Source organism: Molossus molossus, unplaced genomic scaffold, assembly GCF_014108415.1.
Source record: "Molossus molossus isolate mMolMol1 unplaced genomic scaffold, mMolMol1.p scaffold_m16_p_7, whole genome shotgun sequence".
NCBI classification, from domain to species: domain Eukaryota; kingdom Metazoa; phylum Chordata; class Mammalia; order Chiroptera; family Molossidae; genus Molossus; species Molossus molossus.
In genome coordinates, this window is record NW_023425401.1 from 94,050,644 (window position 1) to 94,064,821 (window position 14,178).

Sequence of the window (14,178 nt, forward strand, 5' to 3'; positions counted from 1 at the left end):
AGTTATTAAACATAAAACTGATCATTCTAAACTAATGTTCATGTACAAGGGAAACAGAGCTGTTACTGGTCACACATTTCTGGGAAAGACAACTAATAAATACTTGTTTTACTATTAGTGGGGATATAAAAATGAAAGCAACAAATGAGCAAACAAGACAAATAATCCAAAACTCATAGATAACAGACAACAGTATGGTGGTTACCAGAGGGAAGGGGGATAAAGGGCAAAGAGGGTCAAATATATGGTGACAGATTTGACTTTGGATGGTGAACACACAATATAATACACAAATGATATATTATAGAACTTGAAACCTATATAATTTCATTAACCAATGCCACTCCAATAAACTTAATTTTTAAAAAATCCAAAGAGCATTTGACATTGAACATTAGTTCAATAGGTCTCACTAAAGTATTCCAAAGCAATATTATATTACAATGAAATCAGCAAGTTATGTTATGTTAAAGAATTTAAATTCTGAGTGGCTGCCCATTTTTTAATAGCTTTATTGAGGTATAATTTATATGCCATGAAAGTCAACCATTTGGGTGAGCTTTAGTAAATTTATACAACTGCACAACTATTACCAAGAACACTTCCATCACCTCAATAGTTCCCTTGTACCTGTTTATAGCCAATCTCTGCTCCCACCTCTGGCCCCAGGCAACCACTGATCTACTCCATGGTTTTGCCTTTTCTAAAATTTCATATTAACAGTATCATACAATATAGAGCCCTTTGTTTCTGGCTTCTTTCATTTGCTCTAATGTTTTTGAGGTTCATCCATGTTGTCATATATATATCAGTAGGATGAATTAGGACTTCATTCTTTTTCATGGCCGAATAATATTCCATTGTGTGGATAACATTTTGTTTTATTCATTTACCAGTTGATGAATTTGTTGCTTCCAGTTTTTATCCATTGTGAATAATGCTGCTATGAACTTTTTTTTTTGAATGGTCACAATTTTTTAAATAACCTTATTAAGGTGTAATTGTTTTATAATAAATCACACATATTTAAAGTGTGCAATTTGACATATGTATACACCCATGAAAGTATCATGCATAACCAAGAAAACGAATCTATACATCACCCCCAGTGTTTCATTGAGCCCCCTCCTTGGAATCCTCTTCTCCCAAGTCATCCTCATGCAACTACTGATCTGCTCTCTGTCACTATAGATTAGTTTTCCAGAATTTCACCTAAACAGAATCAGACAGTATAGTAGTTGGCTGGGAGGAGGGTGTCTGGGTTTTCCATGCAGCATAATTATTTTGAGATTTATCCATGTTGTTGTTGTTGTTGTTCTGTGTGTGTATATGAATGAATAGTCCACAGTCCTTTTCACTGCTCAACAGTCACAAATAAAGCTGCTATGAACGTTGTATACAATTATTTGTATGAACATATTCTGTTATTTTTCTTTACAGCATACCTTGAAATGGAATTGCTTAAATGTATGTTGAACTTTTAAAGAAACTGCCAACCTGTTTTTCCAACACGGCTATATCTATTCTATTCCCACCAGCAATGTATGAGGATTCTGGTGTTTCCCCGTTCTTGCCAACAAACATGGATTGTAGACTTTTTTTTTTAATCCTCACCTGAGGACATTTTTCCATTTTTTGTTCAGATAGAGTGGGAGGGAGAGGGAGAGAGAAAGAGAGGGAGAGAAACATCGACGTGAAAGGGACACATCGAGTGGCTGCCACCTGCACGACCCAACCAGGGCCGGAGACAAACTGCAACTGTGGTACATGCCCTTAGCGGGAACCAAACCCAGGTCCCTCCGGACTGCAGGCCAACGCTCTAACCACTGAGCAAAACAGGCCAGGGCTGGATTATAGACTTTTTAACTGTATCATTAAAGTGAGTGAGAAGCAATATCTTATTATTGGCTTTAATTTGCATTCCCTGAATGACTAGTTATGTTGAAACTCTTTTGATGAGTTCATTTGCCATTCATTTGGTAAAATGTCTATCCAAATCTTTTGCACATATTTAAATGGGGTTGCTGTCTCATGATTTTTTCTCAATAAAAATTCTTTATCAAACATATATTTTATAAATATTTTCTCTTAGTATGTAGTTTGGCATTTCATTTTCTTTTTTCAATTGATTTTAGAGAGAGAGGATGGGAGAGGAGGAGAGAGAGAGAAACAGTGATGTGAGAGAGAAACATTGACCAGAGATCGATCCTGCAACCTGGGTATGTGCCCTAACTGGAAATCAAACTGGCTACCTTTCAGTGCATGGGACAATGCTCAACCAGCCACACCAACCAGGGTGACTTTTCACTTTCTTAAGGGTGGTGGTCTTTTGAAAACCAAAACTGTGATTCTGATTAAGTCAAATTTATCATTTTTATTTTGATTATTCATACTTTTTACATCTTATTACTAAATATTTATCTAGCCCAATGACACAAAGACTTCCCGCTATTTTTTCTTCTTCATTTCGGTTTACAATCCATTTTAAGTTCATCTGTGTGTGTGTGCTGTAAGGTAAAAGTTGAGGTACATTTACCCCACGTGGATTTTTATTGTTGCAGTGCTGTTTAAAAAGGCAGTGCTGCCCTGGCTGGTTTGGCTCAACGGTTAGAGCATCGGCCCACAGACCAGAGAGTCCCGGGTTCGGTTCCCACTAAGGGCATGTACCTCGGTTGCAGTTTGTCCCCAGCTCCGGCTGGGGTTGTGTGGGTGGCAACCAGTTGACGTGTCTCTCTCACATCGATGTTTCTCTCTCTCTTCCCCCCTCTCTCCCTCCCACTCTATCTGAAGATAAAAATGCAAAAATGTCCCCAGGTGAGGATAAAATAAAAAAATAAAAAAAAAGGCAGTGCTATCTCTAGGAATTACTTTAGCGCCTTTGTTGAAAAGCAACTGACCACTTAATGTATCTATTTCTGGATATTCTGTTCCACTGATCTAGATGTCTATCCATATGCAAATACCACAGTCTTTACTACTGTAGCTTCATGGTAAGTTCTGAAATCAGATAGTTTAAATAAACTTGCCCTCCAACTTTATTCTTCTTTTTAGAAGTTATTGTGACTACTCTAGATTCTCTGCATTTCCATATAAATTTTAGTACCTGCTTGCCAATTACACAGACATTCTTCTATAAACATCCTTTCTGAGATTACAATGACAACTTTGTTGAATCTGTAGATCAGTCTGTGGAAAGCTGACACGTGAAGTCTTCCAACCTACAAATGCAGTATATATTCCCACTTAGGTATACTTTCATTTCCCTCAGGAAAATGTATTTTTCAGTGTGGAGGACTTATTCCTAAGTATTTTGGTCTTTTTGATGCTATTGTGAATGAATATCTATTCTTAAAATTTCAATGGAATCATATAATCAGATTTTTGTGATTGTCTTCTTTTACTTAGCATGTTTCCAAAGTCCATCCATGTTGTACCATGTATTAGTACTTTATTCCTTTTTATTGCCAAAAGTATTCCATTATGTGGATATACCACATTTTATTCATCTGATAAACCTCAGTATTGTAAGGATTGATGGTTCTTTTAGTACTTTGTTTGAACTTAAATTACAGAATCTGTCTCTTTCATAAAGTATAGCCCCTCATGACTTCTGCAGAGTTTTTAAAATTCCTATTTCTAGTTTCTGGCCCAGTTCCTTAGACATTACCTCTGTGTCTGCCTAGGTTCGTGGTCAGCCAAAGACCCGAGCAGAGGTTGTGCCCGAACTCTTTGCACTTGTTAGCGTTTTCCACTCGCTGATGGAGTTGTTTGTGGGTCAAGGAGCATTCAAGTTGCACCCAAGCTTTCGAGGGGCCTCCCTGGCCTTCACCTGTGTGACTGTCTTGAGCGTCTATCCCCTGGATGCGCAGAGCTCAGCAGTCGCCACAGCTGTGGAGAGCGGACTGCGGTGCTTCTAGGATTCACCCACTTCCAGGCTCTCCCAGGACAACGTCTGCCTGCTGGGCCCAAGCGGGACTGCAAACCCGGGATAGCAGAGCTGTAGGTGTTCCCCATCCACGGTGAACTGAGTATGCCAGTTTCAGCCAGCAAAGCTGTGGGGTTTTACCCACAACCCCAGCCTCTGCTCCAGAGTCCCTCATTTCTGGTAAAAACTATAAGCTGACAAAACTGCAGTTCCTACCAACTGAGATGGGGGTGGGGGAACAGACGAGGCCACACACAGGAAGGCCACAAACACCCATTCTTCTCACCCAAAGCCCCAGCACATTTATCGTCTGCCTTTCCAGTGCCCAGAAATGATCGTTTTTGTCAATTCTGTCCAGTTTTATACTTGCTTTATGGAGAAAGAAAATCATTCATCGTCTTCACATCATCCCTAATGGGAGCAATCTTCGATACACATTTTAAATTTCTCAACTTCCCATAACATAATCTCTTATGAAAATAAAGTATGCCTATAATTTCACTTCAAGTATCAAATACAGAAATGCTCTCGAGCCTGACATAAAATGTATCATCATAGCTTGAATATTTCCCATTAAGAGAGTGGCTACTCCACATAGTTTCCGCAAACTAACATGAGCGTGCCAAAACAGTCAGATGTTCAGTGATGGTGAGGCTCCTAGGACACACTGATTGAGTGTTTGGGTCTCAGCCATGGCTCTTGACCGCAAAACTCTATGATGGCTCGAACACGATTGACTCTGCGGTCTTATTAACAAAGCTCGACATACACAAAAGGCAAGTTCTTGGAAGATTCTATTAGTATTATGTATTGTAATTATTCTCAACCCAGATATTGTTACATCCATTTATCTCCAATTATTACAAAAACTGTCAAAAAATCCTTAAGCCTGACTTACTGTTAACACTACTGCTTAATATTTATAGAATGCTTTATAGTTAATGATGCTTTTTCTCCTACTATCCCATTTGATCCTCATAAAAACCTCATGTGTTGGGTAGAGCAAATATTACCCTCATTTTATACCTGTTGGAACTGAAATACAGAGAGATTAAGTGTTCCCCAGAGCTAGTAAATCAGGTCTCAGATCCAGTTATGCTGGCCATGTTTTGTCTTGTGACCTTGGGAATGTCTCTGCCTCAACTTCTTCCAATGCTACTGGCAACTTCCTTAAAGTAAGGAAAATAACTTATCCCCAAACACTAGTTTTCTCAACACCTCCGGTTGAGGTGAACTAGTTTAACAATTGCTTCCTTAAAATTTTAACTTATCAGAATGTGAATACAGACCCTGAGCAAGAAGAAATGAAGCCGAATTTCTAACAATTACAAAAGCAACTTTTAACACAATCAATGCCAACTTCTTCTTCTTCATCTCTCCATCTCTCTCTCCCCTGAACACAATTCTATGAAATCCCCCTAGGAGGGAAACACAAAGAGGCGGTGGTCTTAAGTGTCACAAATCTGGTGGGTCATTTCAGAAGATCTTAAAATCTTTCTAATAGGTGCTTTGGGAGAAAGGTGGCGATTTCTCTCATAGAAAAAATTAAAACCAAAAACACTTCCTTGACCCCCTTGACTCCAAAGTTCTTCAAAAGAGAGTCTGTATCATCACCCGCTTCGACTCATTTCCTTCGACTCTCTCTGGAATGAATACTCGGGCTTTGTCCCCACCGCTCCACTGGAACGCTCCTGTCGAAGACCTCCGACTGCTAGACCCAGTGATCGCTTCTCAACTCCCATCTCACCTACCCCACCAGTAGCACGTGACAAGGCTACTCCTGCTTCCCTGAAACACTGTTTCCTTGGTGACTAGAATATCCCAATTCTCACTTTAGGTCTCTCCTCAGTCACCTCTGTTGAATCCATCTTATGTCCTGACCTCCCAGGGTGCCAGGTTCCTGGCTCGCCTTTTCGGTCTTCTCTCGCTCCCGTGGTGGTCTCCGACCTTCCCAGGCCTTTGCATGTTAATGACTTTGACCTCTCTGTCTCACTGAACTAGACACTGCCTCCTTGACCTGTCCACTTCTGAAGAGGCATCTGAAATTTAATGTGTCCAAAATCAAGCTCCTGGTGCTGCCCCAGATTCATTCCTCCCACCACCCTCCCCAGCTCAGGAGGAGGCAACTCCGTTCTTCCGTTGTTCAGGCCAGGAGCTGAGTCAACATTGACACCACACTCTCTCATCCCGTATGTCATTTCACAACAACATATATCTAAAATTCCATCACTTCCCGTGGTTGTGGGCTCAGAAACCACTACCTCTCAACTGGGCCACTGCAGCAGCCTTGCACTGGGTCTCGGCCTCACCCTTGCATCCCCCCCCCCCCCCCCCCAGAGTACTAGAATCCCAGCAGCTTCAACAGAAAAACCATCTCACTTCTCTTCTCAACCCCCACCAATTCCTTTTCATCTCACTCAAAGCCGAAGTCCTTACAGTACCTTCTGCTCACATGATGGGATCATCCATTACCTTTCTTCTCCTTCTCTACCCCCACCGTTCACTCCACTGCCACCCATCACCGAACCTCCTACCTTTCCAAGAGGACGGGCACACCTGCCTCAAGGGCTTGGCATTTGCTATTCCCTCTGCCTAGAACACTCTTCCTCCAAATACCTACAAGGCTCTTTCTCTCACCTTCTTCAGGTCTTCGCTCAAATATCACCTGTTCAGTGAGGCCTTCCCTGAACACCTTATTTATAATTGAACATCTTACATTTTCTGCAAAGAACCTACTGCCTTCTAATAGATTATATGTTTTACTTATTTACTTATTTTTAGTCTCTCCGACAGAATGCCAACTCCATAAAGGCAGGGAGTTTTGTTTATTTGCTCACTATTGTATCTTAGTGCCACATGGTAGGTACTCAATCAATAATTAATTAATCAAAGATTCATATTCTTAAAACAATACAGATTTATATTAATTGACCACACACAGACCACAAGGTTTAAGACCTACAGAATGCTCACTAATGAAGAACTAAGAATGTTGATGGTATCTGATGCTATGGACCAGTTCTGTCCAATAGAAATATAATGTAAGCCTCAAGAAAATTTTTAATTTTCTAGCAGTCACATAAAAAAGTTTTTTTAACAAGTAAAGTTAGCCCAGCCAGTATGGCTCAGTGAATGAGTATCAACCTATGCATTAAGAAGTCACTGGTTCAATTCCCGGTCAGGGCACAGGTGGGCACATGCCCAGGTTGTGGGCCACATCCCCAGTCGGGGGGCTACAGGAAGTGGCCAATCAATGTTCTTTCTCATTGATGTTTCTATCACTCTCTCCCTCTCCCTTCCTCTCTCTCTCTAAAATCAGTAAAGAAAATACTTTAAAAAGTAAAGTTAATTTTAATGTTTTATTTAACTCCAAATATCCAAAATATTATCACTTCAACATGTGAATCACACAAAAATTACGAATAAAATATTTTAGGTCCATTTTTACATACTAAGTCTTTGAAATATGGTATCATATGCACAGAACATCTCAACTGGGACTAGCCACATATCAAATGTCAACAGCTACATGTGGCCAACAACTGCCATTGTTGGACAGCACAGACACAGTCAAAATTAAATAACCCCATTGTGGAAAACATCTTGTACATTAATTAATTAATTGGGTTTCTAAAAAATATATTCTTATTGATTTTTACAGAGAGAGAGATAGAAACATCAATGTGAGACAGAAACATTGATCATCTGCCTCCTGTACGCCACCCACTAGGGCCAGAGCCCACAACCCGGGCATGTGCCCTGACCGGGAATCGAACCAGGACCTCTCAATCCATGGGATGACTCTCAATCCACTGAGCCATACCGGCTATACTAATTAATTGTTTTTAAACTTAACATTCCAAAACAAGGCCCTCGTACAACCTCATGGTTTCCTAATTAATTCCATTCTGAGAAACAATTTATATCAAGACAACAGATCAATTCTTCAGATTTCATTCAGATGTTTTGATTAGAAAGAATGAATGCCCTTCTTCCCTAGTGTTTTCAATTAAGAAACAAAGTTTAATCAGAAAGATTGTGTTCTTATCTACATTAGTAAGAAAAACAATCATTATTTACAAATAGAAAGAACTATTAAAATTTAATTTCCACTAAAAAAAAACACAAAAAACAGTATTTATTTCAAGTTAACCAAGACAATTTTCTGTATAGATATAGCTGCATTTAAAAAATTCAGAACACGCCCTGGCCTATTTGGCTCAGCGGTTAGAGCATCAGCCTGTGGTCGAGAGACCCGGGTTCGGTTCCCGCTAAGGGCGTGTACGTCGGTTGCAGTTTGTCCCCGGCCCTGGTTGGGTTGTGCGGTGGCAGCCACTCGATGCGTCCCTTTCACGTCAATGTTTCTTTCTCTCTCTTCCTCTCTCTCCCTCCCACTTTATCTGAACAAAAAATGGAAAAATTGTCCTGGAAAAATGTCCTCGGGTGAGGATTAAAAAAAAAAAATTCAGAACAGTACAGTTGGTGTGGCTCAGTGGTTGAGCATCGACCATTGCACCAAGAGGTCGCCAGTTTGATTCCCAGTCAGGGCACATGCCCAGGTTGTGGGGCATGTGAGAGGTAGCCAGTCGATGTTCTCTCTCATCGATGTTTCTCTCTCTCTCCCTCTCCCTTCCTATCTCTCTCTAAAATCAATAAAGAAAAAAAAAATTTTTTTAATTCAGAACAATTGCCTTACCAATAATTTTGCATTTCATTATATAAAAGTGAAATAAAGCATTAAATAGAATGCTTTTAGGTTTTTCATATATGCATTTAAATCCTCACTATGTTTCTTAATAGCTAAAGTATCATGCATGGAAATGTTTTCATTAATTTTTTTAATCATTAGGGGATTAATTTTTTCTAGAATCCCATTATTTATAAACATTACTTATAAATATAAATTTACTGGAATTATAATAATTGCCACCATTATTCAACAAAAAAATTTAAAGAACCCAATTAAAATGCATAATATTTTAAACCTTTAAAGTTATAAAAATTTTACTTTTTCTTTTTAAGCAGTAAAACAAAGCACACAGCAGCATCTACTTACTCAGCTGTTACAGTATACTGTCTCCCATAAACTGGCAGGTTTGGGCTTAGATCAGCCAGGCAGAGAAACTCCAGATGGTAAAATATCCTGACTCTTCTGACTCTGAAAAGCAATAATAAAATGCCTGTGTGAGAAAGAAAACTGGAGTTACAACCAAGACAGAACTCTCGCAAGTAGACTGTCTAGACAGGGAATAACTTCTGTTTCTTTATTTCTCTCTCTCCCTCTTTTATTTTTAAGTGTAGTTGCAGAACAAGTTAATTCATGGCCCTGGAGATGTGGCTGACCTGATACAGCAATACTTGGTATTACAACTGCCCTTCTGTTTTAAGAAATGTCTTTGGGGATTCCTCTATCTCTAACCATATGATTTATCATACAAACTATGACACTCTTGAAAGTGGAAAGTGAAATTACAAAATATTTATTAACCAATAAACTGCTATTATATTGGATTTATTATAACAACAAAAATAATATATATCCACTATATCAAAGCAAATATTTTAAGGTCTCTTTATATTATATAAACATTTATAAGTAGATTAATTATTCTTGGTACACATTCATATACTTTACTGTTTCCTTATTTACTGTTCTATCTCTTTTTTGTTATTGTTGTTTTATCCTTACCTGAGGACATTTTTCCATTTCTGTTCAGATAGAGTGGGAGGGAGAGAGAGAGAGAGAAACATCGATGTGAAAGGGACACACTGAGTGGCTGCCTCCCATACGACCCCAACCAGGGCCAGGGATGAACCGAAACCTAGGTATGTGCCCTTGAGTGGAACTGAACCTGTGACTCAATGGTCCACGGGCCGACGCTCTAACTGCTGAGCCAAACCAGCCAGGGCTAGAGTCTACTGTGTCACTAGTATTTTTTCTGGAAAAGAAAAAGATGCCCGGTCAGTGTGGCTCAGTGGATTGAGCACTGTCTCATGGGCTGAGAGGTCCTGGTTCGATTCCCAATCAAGGCACATGCCTGAGTTGCAGGCTTGATCCCCAGTAGGGGGTGTGCAGGAGGCAGCCGATCAATGTTTCTTTCTCATATGGATGTTTCTATCTCTCTCTCCCTTCCTCTTTCTCTAAAAAAAATAAGTAAAAACTTTTTTTTTTAAAGGTTGACATGGTCTTATTATTTTTAATTTTTCAAAAAGTCACAATTTTTTGCAGCTCCATTTTTTGTTAAGTAATATGAAATCACTGATATCCTCATATGACTCTTCTGCACTGACATTCTTTTTAACAAGAAAATGCTCTTTTCACAGCTGCTGAGAAACCTGGTAAACTCAAAGTAAATTCTGCTAAAAGAAGGATATTCTCAATTCTATTTTATTTTTTCAGAGCAAAACTATAAATACTTCAGTCTAAATATTTTCACAGATACTATCTTTTTTTAAAAAAAAAATGTTTTTAATGACTTTAGAGAAAAAGGAAGGGATAGGGGGAGAGAGAGAAACATTGATGTAAGAGTGAAACATCAATCAATTAGTTGCCTCCCACGCCCACCTCAACTGGGGATCAAACCTAAAACCTGGGCATGTGTCCTGACCAGGAATCAAACAGGCAACCACTTGGTGCAAGGGACGACACTCAACCAATTGAGCCACAATGGCCAGGGCCAGATACCATCTCTTTGCCTAAATTGGTGGGTTTTTCCCCCCACTGTTGCCCTTCCCATTCACGGACCATGACACACTACAGCACAGATAGTTTTCTCCCCAATGCAAATCTAATTATGTCATTCCCCACATCAAAACTTTTCAATGGCTTCCCATTGCTCCTAGGATATAACCCAAACTCTTAACATGGCCACCAAAGCTCTGCTCGACCTGGTTCCTTCCTACCTCTTACGCCACACTGGCCACCTCTAAAATCCTACAAAGCACCAGTCCCCCTGCGCCAGGGCCTCTGCACACTCTGTTCCCTCCGTGTGGAACGCCTGTCCTCTCGGTCATAGCCACCTGTCACAGCTGAGAGGCCTAATGCCACCAGCCTAAATCACACCACGGTATTCTCGCTCTCAAAAGCACTCTGTACTTTTTCTACTAAGCTTTCATCACAATCTGTATTTACTTATTTGTATTTTTATTTTATTTTTTTATCCTCACCCGAGGACATTTTTCCATTTTTTTGTTCAGGTAGAGTGGGAGGGAGAGAGAGGAACAGAGAGAGAGAAACATCGATGTGAAAGGGACACATCGAGTGGCTGCCACCCGCATCACTGACCAGGGCCACGGACAAACTGCAACCGAGGTACGTGCCCTTTAGCGGGAACCAAACCCGGGTCTCTCTGGACCGCAGGCCAATGCTCTAACCGCTGAGCCAAACCGGCCAGGGCTACTTAATTGTATTTTTTGAAGGCCTACCCCCACTGGACAATAAAAGCTTCATGAGAAGCAGAGATCATTCCTATTTAATTCATCCCTTAATCATCCTTAATCATTCTCTACCGAGAATTTAGTTCAGCCCTTGGCAACTTGTGACCCATCAATACATATTTGGTAAACAAATAAATAAAAGACTGAGAAGAGGGCAAGGACACAAAGGACAAATCCAGTTATTTCAGTCAACTTGTGATCTACAACCAAAACACCTCACAATCCTAAATCTAATCCTGGGCCAAACCCTTGACCAAAACTGAACCCAAGACCTTTCAGTCCTTGGGCCAACACTCTAACCACTGAGCCAAACCAGCAGGGCCAGACTCCACTGTTCTAAACAGCATGCTCTTGAAGACCATGGGTTATGCAGTTAGAATCAAATTTTGCACAGTAACTTGCATAGTTGTCATATGATTCGATCATTCATCATCATATTTCCAACTGAAGTTTTAGTTTCCCTGTATTACATGAATGTTTCTAACTTTAAGAGTTACACAGAATATTTTAAAATATGATATCTGAGTCTCAATTATCAATACCAACTCCCTCAAATTACCCGGCAACCACCTGATCGCTTCCTCCTTTGAGGAGGTACATGTTTATTCATTAACGCTTTGCTGTGAGCATTGTCTTCAGAGTCTCTCTGATGCCCTCAACAGTGTATTATTTGCTTCACTGCATGTAGGGGGACCTTGTATCCATGCATAGACTTAAACCGGGTGGAAGGAAGAACAGTGACCGAGAGTCTAGCTGTGGCTGTTCTCTTTTTACAAGGTTCTTCTTTAAACATCTCAGGTATTTCTGTAACTGCCCTATTAACATTTCCAAAGGCATTTCTCAGCCTCTATACAGCCAAATGATTTCCAGGTCCTTTTCAGGAGTAAGTCTGTCTTCCATGACTCTCTCTGGCTGCACCAGTTTGCACACATTTCCGATCCCCAGACTCCAGGGCTATCTGGTTCTTGGTGGATTCCACACTGGAATATTTTATCAATGTAATGTATTTTATGTGCTGAACTACAATCCACAGATAAAACTGGAGAAAGTTGGATTTTGATACAATTATTCAACTCTTGAATACTATTGAATCTTGTTTCATTTCACCAAGAAATTCCAAACCATTTGCATTATTTACTGAGTTATTATCAACCTATAATTTACTGACTAGAAACTATGCTTTCTTCATATGCTATTAGTGTCAATATAAAGCAACACTGCTAAAATCAGGATAAATCCCAAAATGCCTAAAAGCGTATGACCTGGTATAAAAATTCTAGAACTGCATGTATAGCCAGCATCAGTAACATGAGAGGATGAAGAAGTAACATTAACTGAGTACCTACTACGTGCTAGCTATTTTATCCACATTATCATATGTAATCCTATAACAGCCTTGTTTTGTAGGTATACAGCACCAGACTTCTAAACCCCCACGACGCCTTTTTAAATCCCACCAGTGCACCCTTTTACATGCTGGTTAAGTGTGATTCAGTCTTAAGGAATAGAAATTGATCAGTTTTTACCAGAATAAGCAGCTAATAATTAATGCCTATAACAGAACTGCTGTATGTAGTAAACATGGAAAGATCGATCTTAAACCTATAGGACAGACTACAGTATTTTCAAGTTTCTCAGTGAACCCAGCCTAGCAGGCTCAGGTATACCAATATTCTTCAAAGAAACTGCACTATGATGACCAAACTCAAGTTTTTCAGTTCAGGTTTAAAAAAAAAATGCACAGTTTGTTGCATTTGTCCCTCAAATATTTCAGGTGAAAGTTGTTTCCTCCATGTCATGTAAGTTGTGAAGTCTTAAATTACTTTCTGTCACGAACACTTAAATTAAGGAGCGCAAGCTCTTTGAAGAAATAGATTCCATTGCTGTCCTTCACTGTGAAGTGAACTAGGCTTCTGAATGGGCAAACACAGAAGCCCCACCCTTAACATTCCAAGAAAAAGGTTGCTTCCTTCCTTCAAAGCGTAGAAGCTTCACATTAATCTCCAAAATAAAATATTCCCGACTGCAGGTGTTAGCCTTGAGATGACTACAACAAAATCAGCACCCATACCAAAACCACACTGGCACCCACTCTTTTAGAGAAAAATCAATCCTACGGTCCTATGGACAACTGTGATTTTCTAAGCTCCTTTCCCGAGTGTGGCTTCAAACCAACAGGTGTGCTCGCAAAGCTCTCCTGGCCCCGGCCCCTGCACCTGCACCTGCACCAGCCAGCACACGCACCTCGAAGCGTGGTGTTCCAGACTCCGTAGGTCTGCCCCTGGAGAGCCTAGTCCACGTGCACTGCACTCCTGGGTCTTTTACATAACTGTGGTTGAAGATATTTTTCACTAGGTTCTTTAAACAAAGATTCACGTGATAAATTTCTGCTCAAGTTTAGTTCCAGGAAATGTTTGGTTTCTGCAGATGTTTATATGCTTCCGGTTGTCAGTACATGAAAACAATAGAATTCTGTGTTTCTTTTTCTCACTTGAGCAAGCAGAAAATGTAAAATCAAATATATGACCCAAATCTACTCTGTACTGATAAGCAGGAGTACTTAATCTTTCAACTTCTTTTAGTTGAGGTGGGTTTTATTTTTTATAAAGTTACTTAACCTTTTCCCCTGCAATGTGTAAGCTGTTTTGTTTTCAGAACCAAGAAAAGCTACAAAATGTCAAAGACATGTATGATGTTGATCTGCTTATAAGTTCCAGAATAAAATAGAATTAAAAAGAAAGGTAATGTGGTGTTTATACACTGAGAAGGGGCATAAATGCCCATAAGTAAATTCTCTGCTACTGAAAAGATACAAA

At 39.8% G+C, this 14,178-nt stretch overlaps 1 protein-coding gene across 25 annotated transcripts in view; it reads right to left on the reverse strand.

The window, feature by feature from the left end:
* The window catches only part of LOC118620512, a 185,896-nt gene that overhangs the window by 128,903 nt on the left and 42,815 nt on the right, over positions 1–14,178 (reverse strand). For 16 of the 25 annotated variants that reach the window (XR_004957434.1, XR_004957436.1, XR_004957437.1 and 13 more), the window contains one exon: positions 8,982–9,083. Coding sequence is in view for 1 of the 25 variants with exons in the window: in XM_036247647.1 (XP_036103540.1) it covers positions 8,982–9,105 (124 nt within the window). In the remaining 24 variants the exon portion in view is untranslated. Of the gene's footprint in view, positions 1–1,103; positions 1,213–8,981; positions 9,106–13,606; positions 13,691–14,178 lie in introns of those variants that run through there. The other 9 variants (XR_004957433.1, XR_004957435.1, XR_004957432.1 and 6 more) reach the window with 4 other exon arrangements.